This window comes from Micropterus dolomieu, linkage group LG13, assembly GCF_021292245.1.
Source record: "Micropterus dolomieu isolate WLL.071019.BEF.003 ecotype Adirondacks linkage group LG13, ASM2129224v1, whole genome shotgun sequence".
Lineage (NCBI taxonomy): Eukaryota > Metazoa > Chordata > Actinopteri > Centrarchiformes > Centrarchidae > Micropterus > Micropterus dolomieu.
The window spans coordinates 10886717-10908457 of NC_060162.1; the positions used below are offsets into that span (position 1 = coordinate 10886717).

The window sequence follows — 21741 nt, forward strand, 5'->3', positions numbered from 1 at the left end:
TCCTATAAACCTGTTCTCCTTGGGGGTTGTGTTGTGAGATATGTCTCTGGCAAGAGTAAGAGTCCCTCTTAATATGCTTTAGTTTTGTCTAGATCTGGATAGCTAATGTATTGCTTATCTTTCTGTTTGTCATAATGACCAGTGTATGCCTACAGTAATAGGACACATTTTGACATGATGGAGTTTTATTGCTAAATTATATAATGTGAATCTCCAGAACAAACATCCAAACCAAGGCTTTAAACATTCAGTGCAAACCTTTGTTCATTTGTTTATATTGCACTTTGGTGAACCTATAGTTGCAGAGAGGGGGTCATGTGTTTTTATCTGTGTGTGTGTCTGTGTGTGTTAGTGAGCCTGTGTTAGTCTGCATGTGTTTCTATGCGTTACTGAGAGGGTTTATATGAAAGTGACATAATTTAAACACACAATATTAAATATCCTGTGAATGTCTTCCTTTTTTATTGTGTTTCAGTAGTAGTGCATACAAGTCATGGAATGAGAAATCCACTATGACTAAAAGAATAGGAGATATCCCTTTGTTGAATCTAAAGTTTCACTCTCACACTTTGGTTCCTTACTAATTTGGTCATATTCATCAGTCAGAAGTCATGAACATATTTTGATTGGAGTGGGTTTAACGTGCCAGCTTAAGTTACAACATTTTAGATACATGATAATTTCATGGAAAATAAGACTGCAGGTATAATAATAATATAATAAATAAGTTATAACTAACTACATGAAGATTATTTGATTACTCGTTTGATCTGGAAAATAGTGAAAAATTCCCATCACAAGTTCTCAGAGCTCACGTTAACATCTATAAATGTCCTGTTTGTCTGACCACCTGTCAAGATTTTGGGCCAGGAAATATTCACATTTGTCTCAAACATAGACGACTCTGGACCATAACATAAAGAATATCAATAAATAGTTTTTGCATTGTCTGATTTATTTGTTAACACCACCTAACTTTGATTGGAGGTAAAACGTATTGCTTCAAATGTAACCAATAACCTTAATTAAAAATGTATTGTTACTGTTAACGGCTGTCACCCCTCCCCGCCCCCCTTCACACGCACCCCAAGAAAGTAAATGGAAGACAGGAGAAGATGTGGCTGTCTGGGAGCAATAAGATATGTCAGCAAAATCTTCGTAATAACATTTAGCTATTTGTTTTTCTTTTCGTTCATTTTTGTTGAAATTTCTTTTTATCATAATAGTTTTGAATGCTCTACCTCAGATTTGTGAAGTGATCCACTGTTTGGCATCAAGTGTTAGGTCTGACCATATACTTCTCAATTTGAGAAGTACCTATGATCTCGTTCCACATTTTATTGTGTGTCATGTAATGTGGGGAACTGGTCTTGGTCTTGACTCGGTCTTGCCCTCCCTCTGTCTTGGTCTCGACTTGTCTCAGCCCCTAAAAGTCTTGGTCTTGTCTCGGTCTCGATAAACTCTGGTCTCGGTTTAGGCAGTCTTGACTACTGCCTGGAGCACACACAACAGCATTAATGGCTGCTAATCTGTAACTTTGCCATAAAAATGGAAATCAAGTGTAAGGGTCAAACGTTAGAGCACACATCTTGATTGGTCTCCGGCTCAAAGAAGAGTAAAGAGAGAGAAGAGAGCATTCTTTTATTTTAGCACTGACAGAATCCACTAACGTTTTTTCCTACTCTCTGTTCACCTTCTTTAAAGTACAGATATTTATTCATTTCCATTGAACAACCAATAACATCTATGAATTGACTGGCCCATTCATTTGAGTGTGCTGATGCCTGTAAATAGTAAAATGTTTTTGCTGCCCCTAGAGAATGCTGCAAGTAACACCAACAACTGGATCCACTCAGATTTACTTTACAAAGAAAAATTTGTAATTAAGTGCCACTCTACATTTCTAAACATGAAGCATTCCTTTCAACAGCAAAGGTCACATGCCTAACATTTGTACTCATAATACCTGTGATTATCCTTTGAGTCATTGTCCATTGTGTGTTTTCCTGACCCCTAACTTACCAGAAAAGTTACTCTTTTTAAAACATAACAGGCAATCATTCTCTCAGCTCTAGGTTTCAAGATAAGGATTAAACTAGAACATCAATCTTATGTATCTTTGAGAAACAATTTTTACTCTGTAACTTAACCCTTAACCAATAAATTAACACTTAACCACTGTTAATTACACTGATTGTAATCAGTCACTTCAGATCTATTTTTGGAAAGTAGTCTTTTTTTGACAGCTTGAGTGTGATACTTGTAAGGTGACGTATGATAGTAGTGCTTGATAATTTGACTTTGAGTCCACAACGGAAGATAATGTGCGATCCTGCTGTGAAGAGCTCAGAGTGAGTGGAGTATTGACCCTGTTGGTGGAGAGAACAGAAGTCTAAGTATATGAAAAGATGAACCGTTTTTTGTGGATTGCTGTGTAGTCTAGCATGCCAGTGCCAGATTTTTGGATTTGAAATTAGCAGCTAAAAAGTGAGGGAGACTACATCTGGATCAGCTGGGGGCTGGAGGAAACTGCTGCAGTCCAGACAGAAGACTGAAAAAGAATTTGGGCAGAGTTATTGTTGATGAGGACACGTCTGATTTAACAGATGGTTTTGTGCAAACAGGCTGAATGGGTTGCAGGTTTTGCAAAATAGTTGACTAAGATGCATATCAAATGCTTGGCAGTGTAAACAGGATGTCAATAATACCATCTTGTAGAGGGTATGATTTTCCGGGGGGGGGAAATGCAGCTTCTTCTTTCTGAGTCTAAGTCTAATGAGGCTGGGAGATATTAAAGAGGTCATGTTGTGTTTTTTGGCCTTTCCCCTTTACTTTATTTTGTTATATTTCTTTTTTGTGCATGTAATATGGTTCCAAATTAAAAAAGCCCAAAGTCCACCCCAAGGGGAGTTCCCATCTCCCCCAGAAAACATCGCTCCTGAACTGCCTTAAAACAACTCAATTGTAGTCCAGCCTTAACTTCCGCAACCTATCTCCGTCACTATGTAACACGCATCCTGATGTTCGACTAGCGGCTAGTGTAGCACATTCTCATTCTGCATCATTCTCTAATGGTTAATGATGTCTTAACTGCAAATATATAAAGTAAATATCTATTGTGTCATGTTCACACTGCAAGCAACCGTTGCTGGTAACCTTATTTTCACTTCCCTTTTCTTCAGCTGTAAGACTTTCCTGACTCATTGTGCTACTGTGCACTGCCCCTCGGCGATATGTGACACCTTGCAACAAATTTACAAGCTTAGCAACACTTCAACAATAAAATGTGGGCACCTAAAATAACTATGTCTGCAACTAACAATTATTTTCATTATCAGTTAATCTGTCAATAATGTTTTGGATTAATCAATAAGTCATATAGTCTATAAAATGTCATAAAAACAGTGAAACATGCCAATCACAACTTTCCAAAGCTCAAGGTGACGTCTTCAGATCGCTTGTTTCTCAAAACATTCAGGTGCACTGATACAACTGCTTGTTTGATGCATTTATTTAAAAAATCATTATATTACCAAAATCATTGATGATTGATCATTGTTATAACTGATATATAAGTATATATCTGATATATTTTTATATATCAACTTTATAACTGATTAGTGTTGCTTTTTTGTATCTCTTAATCCACACCATTCAGCATGAGCAGGCTAATTGGCGTGAGTGTACAAGTTGTCTCCTCTCGACTTTGACAAACATCTTCTCTTGAGTGGAATGCAGACATGTTATTGTATATTACTGGCAGCAATGCTAGACAAATAAGCCTCCACTGAGCAGACTGCATGTGTTGTCTCGCAGCTGTGTGTGTGATATCCTTTGGTTTTGTAATTGTTATCCCTGTTAGAGAGAAGAGCATGCTGGGATGTGATGAAGTGGGGTCCTCATGTGAAGCTGCATGTCCTGTATGCATCTTTGTCTTCTTCATCCTTGTGCGCTTTTTGCCTTGACGGACCTCCACTTGTGAGTTGGTGTGAATTATTGTGTTTCATTAAAAGACAAAGTAAGGGCACGCTAGTCCACCATATTGAGTTCAGAGGAGGTCCACTGTTTATAAGGTAATTAGAGTGCTTATGGTTCACGCCGGGTAACTGAGGTCAGCCTAATCTTGGTCTAGATTTCAAGGGGGCCCTTGTAAAATGATACGGATCACTGGCAAAATGAAATAACGTTTAGATGAAAAAAGGCACAGGTGTCAAAACAATCACACTGTCTGTGATGTCCTCCTCATCCTGAACAAGTGCAGGACTCACGGCGTATTGCGTCTGAAGTAAAATCTCAGTCGGCAAGCTGGTATTGTGTCTGTGCATGTGACTCTGCAAACTCTGCTCATTGATATTCTTGTAGAAAGTGTTGTGAATGCATTTGGGATATATTCCCCCCTTGTTCTCTCACTCATGAATATGAATGAAATCCACATGTGTTTTGAATTTGTTTGCTAATTTGCATGAAGTACATGAGCAGCTAACAAGCTTGCACAGGATTGTATTCATAGCTGTTGTTATGAAAGGAGCTAAGGGCCCTGTGCGTCATTACTCAGCATGGTCTTTTTTTTGTGTGCTGAATAATATGAAGAGCTTCATCTCTAATTACCCATGCTTACATTTTTTTAATAGTAGTTATTTTATAGAATGCTAAAACAACAAAGACACATTCATATAATGCTCTTTGACTGTCCCCTAGTGTGTCACTATTGCGAGTGATTTAGATCTGAGCTGTTTCTGCTGTTCAAATAGTGTGAGAAGACCTGAGGTGGACTGTTAAACAGCTTTTTAGGAATCAATGCCAGATATTGACTCAGACAGTTGTTTAAATATAGACAAAGCTGTTTGGAAAGAATGATATCCTTTTCAATCCCCTGCTCTAGCAGATCCTGTAGTTCACTGACACTTTCCGTACACTGCATTTATAAAAATAGTTACTTCCTAAAGAGTTAACTTGGCCTTCACCATGGGAAAACATCACTATTTTACCCCAAGTGACTTACACTTCTGGAAAGGTGTGTTTAGAGCAGCCTTAAACATTGCCACAACATGTCATTTGACAAAAGCCTCTCTAAAGTAGGCAATAGCACCGTTCGTCTAACTGGACAAAAACGCTTTAAACCTAGCAGTAAAAACTAAAATGTCAGCTAAACAATACATTTAATACTGACTATTAACATTTCAGTATACTATACATGGTTAGTAATACATAGCTGCCCATCTGGTATGTGATGAGAATGTTATTTTCATGTATCAGCAGTTTATCTCTTGAGACCCTCCATGTCAAAGACCTGACAGACCCCCAGACTATGAATCACATACTTGGTTTGAGGTTATTTTATTGCCTTAGTGCACTGACCTTGAGCTTAGATCCATCACCCAGAGTCTTTACTAGGCATGTTGTTTTAACTTGTAGACAGGACATATCATTACCATCTTGATTCTGGGTGTCTACCTCTCCCGGTCTGCCTGTTTTCATGTCCAAGTGTCAAAATATAAAACGTTATCAAAAGAACAACATAAGAAATGAACAATTTTAAATTAAATCAATTTGTATAAATGGAAAATGCCAGATAATACTGTAATTGTGAAAAGGGCTTTAATCTGCAAAGTAACCCAATATCACTTTTATCACTGTTTATTTAATGATATGAGAGAAAGTACAATAAGTTCGAATATTATAGGGCTAATAAGCATTTCCCTGAATGATAATTTAATAAAGATACAGTTGAGTAAAAATGAACTTCAGCACAGATATGGATCCAGTTTCCATGGGATGCTGTCGCCTCTTTCCTGATCTTCTGGAGACGGACACAGATGTTTGTTTTGTCATGATTGTTAAACTAACCCTGGTTATTTTGCTAAGCTGGTTATTTACTATAAGTGCCTTCTGTCCTAATGGGGATGTTATTGTGACACAAAATATTGGGTCTCACAGGAAACCATCCTCATATCAGCTCTCTCAGGGTGTCCCAATTTGTTTTCCACCCAAAACGCCACAACATATGCTGAAATGTCAAACAAATCACTCATCACATTTTACAGTTGCCTTTGTCTAAAATAAAAACATTGCGTGCTTAATAGATAACCTACATGTTTAAACAATTAGGGTGTACCAGTAACTAGCTCTAGTAAACCACCAAATAAAACATATATAACAAACATGCTAAAGAGCATATTAACAAGACTAAGAGGCTACAGCCATGCTAGCAGCTCTGTGAGGCTGTACAGCTCAGTGGAGTTTTGAGCTAAATGTTAAGGTGTGCATGCCAGCATACTTGCAAAGGCTAACATGTTGATGTTTAACACTTGTAATTTATACCATGTTAACCATATTTTTTAGCTTGTTAGCATGCTAACATTTGCTAATTAACACTAAACATACAAAGTAGGCTACAGCTGGAGCTTGGTATCTCTGCGACTACAGAGATACCACCAGGAACCGCAAGAATGGTGATTGGCTGTTGGCAATGTCTCTGACGCCAGTTGAGATTATTGACAGTGAAGACAATGCTAGCTGAAAAAGCGACTCTAGCGAGGAAGATTTAAGTGGAAACATTTTAGCATAAACAGATTAAGAAAACTGTTTTTTTTGGCGATAGAAGAAGAAATGGTAGTGATGAAATATGTTAAGAAGTAATTAATTAATTTGAAATTAAAGTGCCCAGGCTGTTTATAGTGCATGCAAGAATCTGTGCCTCAGTCAGTATGTCACTTAACTGTGCAAATCAACAATGGACATCAATTTTTTCCATCAGATTCAATATCTGACTTTCAAAAGCACTTTTCTAAACACGTGTTACAAAGTGCTTTAATGATTCCCCATAGCTCCCCTCACGTGTAGAATCATACAGTGTAAGCCTGCAATTAACACTTGCAAACACACTCAATGAATCTCACTAACACTAACACTAACACAGAAAACACGCACACACACGACCTGCCCTCACCTAATGGAGGGCCTCTTGATTGGTCATTGTTCCTCCTCTGCAATAACCACACCTGCAGTGTGTGAGCACAAGTCTTGAAATGAGATTCAGGTTAATATTCTTCAGTGGGAGCCTCAAGTGCAGTGAGGGAGGTTCTTATGACCCCTCTCTAGGTATTAAATATTCAGTTGTGTGACTGAATAAGCACTTGGTTGCTGTGTATATCCTGTGCCTATGAGGTGGAGGAGACTCAGTTGGTTCTACCAGGATTATATTTCTGCAATGATGTTATTGCAAAAAGTGTTACATTTTTATTGAGCGGTCATTTGATTCATAAATAAAATTGGAAGTAGCAATTAGTAAGTTAATAATAAGATGAGAAGTTGAAATTAAGCCATCTTTTGTTTCAAATGTATTACAGTGATACAGTATACCCTTATTAGTGTTAGTATACTGTTCCAAGTCTTTAATGGGCCATTTAAGGGTGAGATCTCAAGAATCAATCTGAAATCTAACTGAACTTTAACTGTCTTCAAATTACATATTCTGCTTTTCTTTTTCTCTTCCACAACACTCCCCCAAATGATTTCCTCATGTTTCATGTGCATCTCTTTACTTCTCCGAAGGTGTAGTGTGAAGAGTTAAGTGTAGGGGTTCAGACAATGTTGGTCTGGATTGGCATTAAAATTGTTTCCCACATTCAGGTTCCCCTCAGGATTTATTAATAGCTTTGGTGATGCCACAACTTCAAATCACGGCATCATCAGGGAAACATTTTAATTTGTCTAATAACTAAGAGCTACAAAGCTAATTACATTCGCATCAGCCTCAGGATGTCTTTTATTTAGTTTAGTTTAGCAAATGGTAGCATGCTAACACACTAAACCAAGATGGTGAATATGGTCAACATTATACCTGCTAAACATCATGTTAACGTTGTCACTGTGAGCATGTTAGCATGCTGACGTTGGCACTCAGCCTCACAGAGCTGTTAGTTTAAGTCTTGTTTTCTTAAGGGTAACCTGGTTGACCGCAGATGAATTGTGTTTGATAAAATAAATAATTACATCAATTGTGTTTGAATGCAGGGCCGCGCGTTGGTGCGGTGGTTAGCACTGTCGCCTCACAGCATGTGTTCAAACCCCGGTTGCCCCGGCCTTTCTGTGTGGAGATTGCATGTTCTCCCTGTGTCTGTGTGGGTTCTCTCCATGTGCTCTGGCTTCCTCCCACCATCCAAAGACATGCAGGCTAGGTTAAGTGGTGTCTCCCAAATTGTCCTTAGGTGTGAGTGTGAGTGGTTGTTTGTCTGTGTGTGGCCCTGCTGGCGACCTGTCCAGGGTGTACCCTGTCTTTTGCCCAGTGTCGGCTGGGATGGGCTCTAGGCCCCCCGCGACCCTGGACGCAGGATAAGCGGTTGACGATGACGATGGATGGATGGTGTTTGAATGCAGGTGAGCAGAGGAGGGAGATCTTTTATTTTATGAAATTACCAGACAGGCCCAAAGGAATGTCCGTATCATCATAACTGCTCCTGAATAAAAGCTGTAAAGCATTAGAGAGAAATCTTTTTTCAGTCCCTCTTTTTAAAGTGAGTTTGACTGCACTATATTGCCATGACTTCATGGTGTAATTATTTTTTTTATCACCTGTTTGAAAATAACACCTGGTAGCACTTTTCTATAGAGCTGAGTGTGAGGGAGGGATGATTATTACCTCATGATGATGTGCTGATAAAATATTGCAACAATATGTTAGCCTATCATGGAGATGGTGTAATAAAACTTACACAGATGTGGAAAGAATTGATGCAACAAAGAACATGTTAAAGGAAACCTCATTAGTTGGTTTCTTCACATTGTATAATCAAGTTGTTTTCTCATGTAAGATATTTGGATAAAGAGTGATTCTATTAATCACAGCCTCTACAAAATTACATAAAATCTGAGTTCAGATCTGCGGATTAGAATGGACAATTTGAGAATTGGAAAGGGAGGAGTATACAAGTGAGCAGGAAAGAAAGTGATGTGACAGAATACATGGAGATTGAAGTTCAATATTTAGTCAACATTGAGGTATTCGAAGGGGAAAAGAGAAATAGGAAACACTGCATAGTCAATCCAAAGGGGGGATTTTAACTGTAATTCACAGGAGTGTCATCAAACATGAATAAACAAGCAGCAGCAGGCCAGACACAGCAATGAGACCTGCAGACAGCTGTGTGTGTGTGTGTGTGTGTGTGTAGTCTGGCCACATTAATCTTCATGAAGATGTTTCCCACATCAACATAAAAACAGACAGAATTACTGGATCACAACAAGTTCTGCAGATCCTTATTAATGTCAAACATTATGCACATTATATGGAAATATGAGACCTATCATGTGATTGTTGAAGTATTTTGGATTTGTCTTCTTATATGCATGTCCATTTGATATTTTACAGAAAGAAATGTTGCAAGGGCTTCAAGTTTGTGTTGGGCCAGTGCATTCCTGAAGGTAGGGGAAACTTATTGGCTGTCCTGTCCCATAAGGTCTTTAGCCCTTTAATGTGCCTCTCTAAACTTTGTCTTGTTTCAACCTCCCTGAATGTTTAATAACCCGTGAAAGGCATGCTGCCGTTTTGAATTGAAAAAACATTAGATGAGGAGATGAGATTCCCTGTTTGGTTTTCATGTATTCACACTGATGAAATGTATCATTTATTTCTGCAGACTATGATGTGTGTGCTGGCGCCCCCTGTGAGCAACAGTGTACTGACCATTTTGGTCGAGTGGTGTGCACCTGTTACCCAGGCTACCGCTACGACCGTGAGCGCCACAGAAACCGAGAGAAGCCCTACTGTATGGGTAAGACCTTGTACAACAACACATTAAGAAAATTCTTCTTTAAAAACAAGTAGATACTGTACATTCTCAGATTTATACCAGCTTAAAATGTTACAATGCATCACTGTGACTTGTACCAGAGTGTAGTTTGGTCTTTCCTGTCAGTTAGAAGACACCTGCATTATTTCCTAGATTATAATTATATTTCCTTTTAGGAAAATAGTCTATTTTACAGAAATTCTGCAGGACAGGAAGTCAATCATCTTTACACAATCTCTAAAATAGCTTGGTCTGGGGAAAACTGAACTTGGCAAAGAGTCTTAAAAGTTTTGCTTCACTAAGATGGAATAAACTGCAGCAGAGTGTAAAATTGCTTTGGCTGAATTCTTTTGCTCGTTTTGCAATATTGAGTCCCCCATATGAGTGCAATGCAATGATACATTGCAATGAGTAAATCCAAGTATATGGTGCATACAGGTTAAATTAATGAATGAAATTTGTAGTATGTGTATATTTGCCAGGTATCGCCAACATCATTCGCAAATGCGTATTTAGTCTGGAAACTTTCTGTTCATTTCTGATTTTCAAGGGGCATTATCAGCAGACGCAGATCGGATCAGGACGGGTTGAAATCTGTCTGAATGGGTGGTTGGGCAGACCTAACCGCCAGAGCTAATGAAACTTGTCTGGTTCTCAGGCTATATGTATATATATATCACATTGTCAATTACACTTGTAAATGTGGAATATGTAATGAATCTTTTCGCCTAATGCTGCAGTGATTTTTATACACTCTACAATTGACAATCACAATTGACATTGTTTTTCTTTAATTTGCTTTACTGTCCCTTCTTTTTGTCTGCCTGTCACTGCAACATAGACATTGACGAATGTGCAGACAAAAACACGACCGTATGCTCTCAGATCTGCCTCAATTCTGCGGGGAGCTACAGGTGTGAGTGTGAGAAAGGCTATTTCCTGGAAGAAGATGGGAAAACATGCACCAAGGGGGAGAGAGGTGAGAATAGTGTTTTTACTCAGATATTTTCTCTCTTCTTAAGGGCTCATTTAACTCTGATGTGGAGCTTGGTGTGTGTGCGTGTGTGTGTGTGCGTGTGAGAGAGAGAGAGAGAGAGAAAGCAATGGGGGTACTGCAAACATAGACACCTGGTAGTCATTACACATCCCTACTCCTTGTGCATGTCAGAACAGTTCTGTCTCCTAAACATACCACGGCCCCTTTGACTCCTGGTCTTTTTTGATTTGCTGGATGCATTGGTTCAGGCAATAATTACGATTTTTTTTATACCCAGATTCAGTTGCCAATGAATCGGTCAGGGGCTGCACATTTGGTACTTCCTCCCATGAGTTTATCTTCTATTACCTACTATAATGTTTCAGGAGAAGAGAGTGAGAAACTATGGTACATAGAGTCATGCTCCTGCTTTATGTCCTGCTGCTTTGTAACATAGTGGGGAAAATAGTGTCCAGACACTTTCACTCATCCGTAAAGTATATGCATTGCATTCATCTGTGCTTATATTGTGCTTTTTCTCTTTTTTGGATTATGCAAGTTTACTGCTTAAACTTGAATATTTTGACATGGTTTCTGGATAAAAAGTAGTTAATCGTAGAAATAAATCACGCCAGTATCCCATCTTTTCGTCGAAATGTTTGTAATATGGAAATATGTAATTATATTGTGTTGTGCAGCAGAACCAGTAGTCAGACATTAGCTCTGCACTAGTCTTCCCTGAGGACTGACACATTTACAAGACCACCTTCCTGTCTAAGCTGAGAATTATAAGTGACCCACAACACTCTCACAAATCTCACAAATGACAGTGTTACAGAGTTATCCTGCACTGTGTAAGTCACTAATACCCTTAACAGACAGTCAGCTCACACAGTTTGCAACAACCCATCAAAATGTCACCAGACCTGTACTGTGTGACCTACAGTAATCACAATTTTGTTTAACATACATTTTAAGTAAACACTTTTAAGACATACTTGCCCAAATTATGCTAAATCTGTGCACATATTTAGCATTTGTTATTGATATTTTGTTTTTCAACAGAAACATTTTCCGGTAACTTCTGTAATAGAATTTTTTCCCCCAATTCCCAGCAGTGCATCTCTTCGAGAAGTCTGACAATGTGATGAATACAGGAAGTTGCTCAGCCACGTGTGACGATTTCCTCCAGATCAAGATGTCTGTCCTGCAGCTTAAACAGAAGGTAAGGGTCAGAAGATAATAACAAAAACCATACATTTCTTTCTAACCAACATAAAGTTGAATCTATACAATTTCCCGTAACACTACACTTTTTTAAATATTAAATCATAATCCTGCATCCTGCGATACGGCAGCCTTTTCTGGTATTTTATGGTTGACCGCATAAAGGCCCCAGTGAGCATTAAACACACCTTCTTGACTCAGCGCAATATAAATATCTGCAGAACAGCTCCGTTTCTTTACTACCAGTCCTGGAGTCCATACTTGACAGTATTTCAGAAACAACAGCAGGCAGATTTTTACAACTTCCTTGAGATTTGATGTTGCACCTTATTTTGAAATAAAAAATAATGTCTGAAAAAACTTCCTTCACTGTATCTGGTAGATTTCTTTGCCCATAGGTGGGAATTGTTGGGCAATTGGTGTGAAACTCAACAGTGGGGTTACATTTCCCTCTGTGTAATCACAGGCATCTGCATCTATCCGAGCACGAGTCTGTCAACAGTGGCACTTAACACCCTCAACTGTAACACATTATATATTGTTTCCAGCTGTGTGGTCTAGGTGCTCCTGCTGCTATGCTCTGTGCGGCTCTTTTTTTTCTTATTGTCAATATATGAAGAAAACAGAATGAAAATACTGTATGTGCTCAATGTCTCTTATTAGAGTATATGAGAAAGTATATTCTCATTTATTCATATCATGGGAAAGTTAGAGTATGAGTTTAGGATCACACTGTGGTTCAAACACCTGTGTCCAAGGTCACAGGTTACAGTCTTGCATAATGCTCACTGATCAGCAGGTGAATCACGATCTAGATCAGTGTGTGTGTGTGAGTACCTATGCTTGTAAGTTTGTGTTTATTAATTCTGATTTGTAGGCCCTTGCAGCATAGCGAGGTCCTTCAAATCTTTCCCTATGAGATTGCCAGATCCACATGATGTTACACAGAGATCAAAGATAACTTTTCCCAAGGATGCCACTTAGCATAAAGAGCAGGAACTCTCCTGGTCTTGAATAATGCAGAGGGGTTGCCTGGCCCTCCATCTGTCTGGGTTACAGCTTGTAACGTGGTGCAGATGGAATATCAGCTTTCATCTTAGGCAGGGTATATCATTTTAACATAATTTTACTTGAAGCTGGCCCTTCAGTGTGTAATTTTCCTGTCCTGTTTGACAGTCCAGGAATTATTGTATGTAAAATGATTTTATGAATAACAACCAAATGACCAAATTGTGCGGTTGTGCATGATGTTTGACATCACTTCCAAATAAGGGAAAAAAAGACTTTCATCCCATGAGAGAATATGTATTTTTGTTGGCTGTGTTCTTTATTTGATATATGATTAATGTAAGTATTTGTAGTTGACTTCTCATTTGTGTGTTCATTCAGTCAATATTTTCTGTATTCTAATTCAAGATGGCCATGCTGTCAAACAGTGCTGACGTCCCTGAGCAAATGACCAGCGAGAAAATACAGACGTCGCCCATATTTTTACCAGGGCCTCCCGGTCTCCCTGGTCCTCCAGGTAAAACACATGAAACTAAAAATAATAAAACAGTGTCAGACTCTGCATAAGGAACTAACTTGCCAACAGTCATAACAATACACAGGTCGCAAGAACCAGACGAAAAGATATTTTGATGAAATATTTGATGGATGGATTGAGTGGGGTGTCTGGGGGTCCTCCCACATAAGATTTTGAGCATTAAACTCTTAAATCTATGCATTCTGGAGACATTTTCTGCACTAATTTATGGTGGAAATGTATTTATTTATGTGAAGGAAAGCACAAAATGGCAGGAGACAATACCTTAATGCCTTAATCAGTAGCTTGTTTTTTTTTTAGCTTAAGTTACTTTTTTTTGGACAGGTGCACATATGTTTCTTCTGTATTTTAATTGCACGCTCTCTTATTGTGCAAATAAAGTTTTCTCAAAGCAGTTTCATTTATTATTTAATATTTCTTGTTGCAAGCCATTTTTCAGAACATTTTTAACAAATGCTTTCAAACAGTGATGGGGACATTCTGTGACACCTATGGCTGTCAACCTTTTTCTAATGCCTATCCCCATCCAGGCTATGATTGGTCGGTTCATGAAAAGTTACAGTGATAAGCTACTTTATCCATACAGCTTCATAAAGTAGGTGCGTACCGGAACACTTCAAGCACTGATTTAACTCCAAACCACAAATGTCAACCTCAATCATTACATAATCTGGGATGATGAAGAATGTCTGCACCAAATTTGGTGCCAGTGTATCCAGTGGATGTTGAGAGGTTTCACCAAATAAGTGAAAACTTCAAGCACTCTAGACCAAAGTGGTGACTGACTGACTGACCAAGATTGCCATCTCTAGAGCCACGCCATTAGCATGGCTAAACGTATTTCATCTTTACTACAAAAATCATATATTCTGTGTCTGATGTTTTCTTTTGTGATCAGTTGTCCTTAGTTCACTAATATCAGTCTGGATTGTTTTAGGAGATCCAGGACCAGAGGGCCCTTCAGGACTTCCAGGACTATTGGGGCCCCCTGGGCCTTCTGGTCCCAGAGGCTTGATGGGACCCATTGGACCCACACCAGACCTGTCCCACATCAAACGGGGCCCCAGAGGAGCCGTGGTCAGTTAATACATACCTTTTTTTCACAGTTTTTATAAATAATGTTTTAATCAAATCAGCCTTTTGACAAACTCAACTCAAAAACCACAATGTTCATCCAAGATAAAATAGATACCCTAAAGCCGAGTTCACACTACACGATTTTAAGCCCGTATTGCCGGCCGGCGAACTTGGTGACCGTCAGGCTGTGATCAGGGGTAAATCAGCGATTGTCGTTATGTACGAACTACTCAGCGATGCATAAAAACGGCTCCCCGACACATCAACGATGCCAACCAGATATCTAGCATGTCAAATATCTGGAGGAGTCGGCTGAGTCGACATCCACATCCAGCCAATGAAAGCAGGCAGCTGGCAGAACAGGCAGCTACTTTTTCACTGCAAAACAATTTTAATCACCTCCAGCTCTCTGTAGCTCAGACAATCCCTGCTACCTGCGTGTGCTAATCCATTCTTTCACCCATATTCTTTGTCTTCATAATTTCTATCTTTATAATTACAAACAACTGCTGTTTTGTGTGTAGTGTCGCCTCATTTCCCGTTTCACATTTCCCGTTTTTTTTCTTGACAAAACGTGGTCAGCTCGTGTAGTGTGTGACCCCCTGTCACGTAGTGTGAACGCCACAACGACTTCAAGACTCCCGTCACAAGACGGCAAGTTGTGTAGTCTAAACAGCACGGCAGTCGGCCAAAGCTAAAAGTCGTGTAGTCTGCACAAGCCTTTACTCAGCATTTTATATACAATTAAATTTGTTATATTGCTCATATTTAACACCATATCCTTCTAAATTAGCAAGTATGAATGTGTGTTTGTTCTGACTGTGACCCCTACTGTATTTTTTGGATATGGTACACCAGTCTCTTACATCCATCTTTGCCTTTGCTTTCTCTTGGTTCAGTTCCACACTTCTGCTTTGTGTCACACAGTGGAATTACTAAATTAATCTGGATCACCACAATGAATGGCGCTCTTAAAGTAAAAGCCATTTTTACTTTTGTCTATGTTGCAGATTTTATGGGATTCTGGATTTTACACACCAAAAGTATTCAGATGATTTTGTAATCCTTCATTATGAGACAAGCCGCAGGAGAGTTGAGACTGATGGATCTTTATCAAGGGGGCATGAGTAGGGAGCAACCAAGTATGCATTGCGTTTCAACTGAAACATTTCAGAAATACACAAAAACCATCCCATCATACACGATGGTTAAAGTTTTGCAAGGTGAGAAACGATGACATGTGGTAATGGCAATAACAACAGAGAAAGCTGAGAAATCCATCTACCGCTTCAGTTGTTTTCTTTGGCTCGCTGTGTTTTTGTGCAGCACTCAGTCTTGACAGCGAGTGTGAACCCTTCGCATTAAAGTATTGGTCTGAATCGAGAATATGCAGGATGTGGCCACAGAGGCGTATTTCTAGGTTTTAAAGCTTGCGTATTTATGCAATGCTTGTTATTGATAAATCAGACTATCAACATCTGCAATCAGTCTGGAACACTGTTTTTACAGTAGAAAGTGATCTATTGCTTTGTGTGTGTGGGTGCCCTGTTAATACATTTAATCAGTGCACATGCTGGTGAGGTCTGACTAAAAGGGAGTTATCTCTCTCTACACAAAAACCTGATTATATTCTTCACAGTTATGAGGTTTGGCCACCAGGTAACGTGTTTGACAGCATGTCAGGGTTTCAGAGATGATGAATGTGGAATAGTGTATGACTCACAGGCTTGGTACTGATATTAAAATTGGCCGCACTCCCTTTATAATCTTTACACTTCTTTAATGATGATTATCCCAGGAAAGAGATCAAAGCACTCTCTACCATCAAGCTAACGTCACTCAGAAATGGCCTGGAGGCACACAAAGTTAATCTTGGTAAATCGTTGTTGGTAGAGCGCTGAATGAAGATGTCGGTTTTACATTTAAAAAGATTTAGAATAAAGTTAGTTTTCTGTGAAAATAGTAAATTGAACATTGACACATTTCTCTTTGGGTGCAAGGCAGGGGACACGCCATCAGATAGATGAAAACATCATTGGAACAGATATAAAATTCAGTTATGTTTTTCATTTAACAGGGGCATCCAGGAGCACCAGGAAAAGATGGCTTAAAGGTGAGACACTGGTTTGTCACCTAATTTTGTCCCCTTCATGTATTTCTTTTTAACCTCTATAAGAGACAGCTATTCTAGACATGGGTCTCCTTTCCCATTGTACCTTGTAGTCAGGGGTCCAGCACATTGCCCCTCAAGCAGAGGAGTCATTCATGTAGGCAGCAGAATTTGACTCTTGGCTCACTGAACATGGCCTCTCTTGAAGGAAAGACACTTGAAGGTTTAAAAGTACCAACTACATACATTTGGATCACCTGTCAACACCATGTCTTTCAAAAGATATTTCTCAATAGCTAAATTGTTTCTCAACCTCAGATTCATATCGGGTGAAAGCCACAAGAAAGGTGTCAGGATTCTCACAAATCCGCAGCTGGATGTTACACAGGCAGAGTTTGTCCCTGCAGATGATACAATCACTGCAAGTTGCTACAAGTTGAGAAAGGAAAACTGGTGTGCCAAATAACAATCTACACAATTTTAAAGCTCTTGTTGGGAGTTAGATCAAAGGCCAAAGGAGCATGATTTGGTGAAGTACCTTGTCAATATGAAGACCAGCAGAGCATTGTTATTGATATCTAAGTAGCCATGTATAGGTTCAAATAACTGCACCTGGTACAAGAGCATCAAGAGCATGGGCCAAAATTCAACACTTCACTGTAGTTGTTTAATCCGATTTCAATAACACATATTATCAGAGGATCACTGTTTGTTTAGAGTGAAATAATCTCTGATAAGCCTGATTTCTCTCACCTGCAAACACCTTTCTCCTCTAACCTGAGTCAGAAAAAGTCAAAAAGGAGCTGAGGCCAACAGCTAATCTGTTCAAGCAGCAACCCTGTAACTTCCTCCTGACCATCAGTGTGAAGACTAGATACCCCTGGGCTATTTCGGTTGTCTGGAATATCACATGGATTTTGTGAACAGTGCCTTTGGACAGGTGGTAGTAACCATCTTTCAAAAGGCTAACTGGAATGCTTTTCTTTGCTGTACCTCCCCGGGGAGCCTAAGGCAGAATGTTCAAAAAGAGGCTCCAGCAGATGGTTAAGCCTCAGATTAAGGAGCCGCAATGCAGATTCCACCCTGGTTACAGTGAGATTTGCATTTGCTTTTCCCTTTTTTTTATTGTATAAAACCAGATTTGCTTACGCCTACTCTCTTATTTTGTAATATTCCTAAAAAGAAAATCAAAGAGCAGCTGAGGTCTTAAAAATGTGATGGCATCTTTGCTTTTTGGAGATGATGTTGTTTTGGCCTTCATGCCTCTGCTGTGTGCTTTGGAGCAGTTGCCGCCGAGTTTGACTGTGGTCCAGTTTTATTAAGATGGGGAGGACACACCCAGCCAAAATAGAGGTTTGATGTCACTTTCATCAATGAAGAATGAAGAAGGTCTATTGAAAATCAAACTCAACTTCCTGTCAATGACAATAGATTGGTTGTGCAGGTAGAGTGGTAAGTTTTCCCTTCTCTGTGCCAAGGCTGACTTTCAATGAGAAGTTAAAGCTTTGTGATCGATTAGAACATCAAAATAGACACATCTGAGAGCAGTGGAGGTCGTTCGGGCCTCTAATATTATGGCAGACTTGGAGACATTATCAGACACAAGTGATTGTGATTAGACGGGAATCTGGTTTTGATGGTATAACAAAACTAAAATTGAAATGGTAAACATAGATACAGTATAACAATTCTTAGGAGACTACAGCATTGTTTGTTTGTTTGTTTTTTTAAGGATTATTGTGATTTTGGCCAATAATGATTCAACAAAGATTCAATAATCACGCTGACTAAGAGAATTAGGAGATCTAAAAGCTTAAGAGATTCTGTTCTTGAATTGGCTCTTGGATCTGGTTATACCCATAACACTGTTTGCTTAGCTTGTGGATCACGTATGGAACATCTTAGGTGTATCTGCTTTATTGACATAGTACCCTGGTATTCTTTCAGTCCAGCTGGGGTGTTTGTGTGGATAGATTGGAGGGTGATGGTAATCTGTCTCTCTGAGTAACAAATCCAAACCATCTGCCAAAACACTGACAGCCCCGGTGTGACCCTGAGCCTGGCTAACAACCACAGTAGTCAGGTCAATGAGTGTGGGTGCTACCGTAGGTTAACAGGATGCCACGATGCTTCACAGTCAGGCTACATGTACAGTATTTCGAGGATTATATGAACAGCACACACTTTTTATCCGTCACATACACAGGACACAGTTTCAAAAATAACTTTACATTTTGGGAAACACATTTCAATTAGTTTAGCTTAACATAAAGACGCAAGTGGAAACACATAGCCTAGCTCGGTCCAAGTTCATAAATAAGCCTACCAGCACCACTAAAGGCCACTAACTAACATGTTGTATCGTGTTTGTTTAATCTGTACACAAAACAAAATCATAACGTCATACTGTGTTTTTACTGGGAGTTGCATGGATTAAATAAAGGAGATACAATGTGTTCATTAGTGAGCTTTAGATGTAACCTTATTTTCGACTTTAGAGAGAGCCAGGCTAGCTGTCTCACCCTGCTTTCAGTCTTTATGCTAAAATCCAGATCCAGTGCCACACTTTTACACACACAGACATGAAAGTTGTGTCAATCTTCTCATCTAACTCTGGGCAAGAAAGCAAATAAGCTCATTTCCCAAAATGTTAAGCCACTCCTTTCAGGCAAAACCTAATCTAATTTTAATCTCAGGACTCTCGGGTTACTCTCATACTCTCGTAATTCATGTAAGATAAATATTTGTTTTGTTTCCCCAGGGGGATAGAGGAGCTCCCGGGCCTGTTGGATCACCAGTAAGTTTCTGCCAATCTATATTGATGTTACACTATTGTAATGTTACCATTATCCAGAACAATACAGTAAAACTAAAGCATTACTGAAAAACAGACCACTGTGGACATTACACTACACAGTTAATGATACTGTCAAACCCAAAGTAAATAGTATCCAGTACAAAGTAAGCATTATCCCCTTAGATAAACAGTAATGGTGCTAATGTTAACAAATCCTGAGAAGAAGCTCAGTAGCCAGTAGCCAGCCCTAGACAGTCCACTGATCAGCTGGATTTCTGTTGGGATAATCTCCTCAGTGGGTTCTGATTAAATATAGAGACACAGAAGAAATTAAAGCTTTCCATTAAATGCAGCATTTGTTTTTGTTGTTCTTGACCCCCAGGGCCCTCCAGGCTCCTTTGATTTCCTGCTTCTGCTCATGGCAGATATCCGCAACGACATAGCTGACCTGCAGAGCAAGGTGTATGGTCGGCCGATGCACTCGGCAGGGGAGGACTTTCCTGCGGTCCCTGACAGCTGGCGGGACAACCAAGACAATGTGGACACGGGCTCAGGTGAGGACTACAAGGAACCTCCACCTCGAACAGGCGGAGGGTCCAAGAGGAACAGAAAGAAGAAACCAGCACGAGAGAGAACAGACTTTGACTGAAATATTTAAAGAGAGTGGGTTTAAATACAGGTGTAAATATTAAAGTGGGTAGCTTTTTTTTATTTAACAGTTTTTAAACAGAGTGTATTGTATGCCTTTTCATCACAGATGTTTATTTTTGTATGATATACGAGATTTTGTGTGAATGTTTTTTAACAAAATGGAGTAGACTGTGCCAAATGCATGTTTAATTTTATATTTTCAGAAACATATGGTTCCCTCAAAGCACATTAAACAAGTCTCTCATGAAAGCAGTTTTACCTCATTACTTTATGTCAGTTTATTCTTCTGTTTTACACAACTGCACCATCCAATACCTAAGTCATGAATCATATGACATTTTCATGCACAACTTCACAAGAGGGATTGAAACAGCACGAACATTGGATTGGGGCGTTAAGAATTACTGTGACTCTAAAGCCATTAGTCTTCATCTGTAAGACATCTCACTGTAGTTTTCAGTTGCCACGGCAGCAGAGTAATAACAATTAGTAGAAGGTGGAAATAAATACTTGTATTGTTACGGCGCTGGTACACTGAGGACTCAGTTGCAGACACGGAAAATGTAAAAGGAAAGTAAAAGAAAAATCACAGAGGTGTTATGAAACAACACAGAAATGTGAAAAGCTGAGTTCTAGACTGACAATTTCCATGAGCAGACAGGCGGTGCAAAAATAGGACAACACTGAGAAAGGCAGACAGACTGACTTCTCCTTCTCCAGGACCAAGAAACCTGTTGCACAAGCAAAAAGTCTGGCGACCACAGAGATTTTCTTTCAAATAAATGCAGCAGGATCTTTATTGTGGGATGAGTCTCAGGTATGCACACAGGTGATCCTCAGAATGGCCCGCCCGGAGGAGAGACCGAAGCACCGCACCCAGAGACACACACACAAACACACACACACACACAGAAGACAGACGGGTGACAGGGAAGGGAAAATAGGAAACACTTGGGACTGAGAGGGTGGCAGATTATTACATGCATTGCCAGAGATTAGTTTTTTCAAAGTCCTAATTACTTGTGTAGTCATTTCCATCAATAAGCAGCAGTAGTTTGTAGAGCTGCAACTACTGATTATTTTAGTTTTAAGTATGCCAAATATTCATTCAATTTCAGTTAGTCACAGGTCGTTAGGTCTATGAAATGTAAACTTTTTCTTTAATGCACAGCACTACACAGAACCTAAGGTGACTTTTATAATGTCTTGTTTAGTCTGAAGATCTATGACAAAGAGAAGCAAATTAATCGAAACGTGAGAATGTGTCAAATTGTTTTATTATTTTTGCATGAAAAATGACTGAAGCGATGAATCGATTTTCAAAATAGTTGCAAGCACTTTTCTCTATTTCACCTCTAATACTTATCTCCAAAATCTTGACATCACTTCAAATTATATCAGGAAAAATAAATTCATGTGTAAATCATTACATATATTTAAATATTTTATGTCAAATGGATCGCACAAGCCAATCCAGAGACCTCAGTTGTTTATCTCTATGCACAGACCGGGAACCTTTGTCCACTTAATTGTATTAGGTTGTAATTATAGTTATTCATGTTGAGG

The 21741-nt window shown here is 39.2% G+C and overlaps 1 protein-coding gene across 2 annotated transcripts in view; it reads left to right on the forward strand.

Annotated features, from left to right (window-relative positions):
- The window catches only part of ccbe1 (collagen and calcium binding EGF domains 1), a 39979-nt gene extending 19555 nt beyond the window's left edge, over window positions 1-20424 (forward strand). Inside the window, exons 3-11 of one of the 2 annotated variants that reach the window (XM_046066110.1) lie at window positions 9371-9423; window positions 9639-9773; window positions 10633-10770; window positions 11886-11992; window positions 13411-13519; window positions 14478-14617; window positions 16695-16730; window positions 19489-19524; window positions 19907-20424. In XM_046066110.1, coding sequence (XP_045922066.1) covers window positions 9371-9423; window positions 9639-9773; window positions 10633-10770; window positions 11886-11992; window positions 13411-13519; window positions 14478-14617; window positions 16695-16730; window positions 19489-19524; window positions 19907-20173 — 1021 coding nt within the window. In that variant the 3' untranslated portion in view covers window positions 20174-20424. Of the gene's footprint in view, window positions 1-9370; window positions 9424-9638; window positions 9774-10632; window positions 10771-11882; window positions 11993-13410; window positions 13520-14477; window positions 14618-16694; window positions 16731-19488; window positions 19525-19906 lie in introns of both variants that reach the window. The other variant, XM_046066109.1, reaches the window with a different exon arrangement.
- The last annotated feature ends 1317 nt before the right edge of the window (window positions 20425-21741 follow it).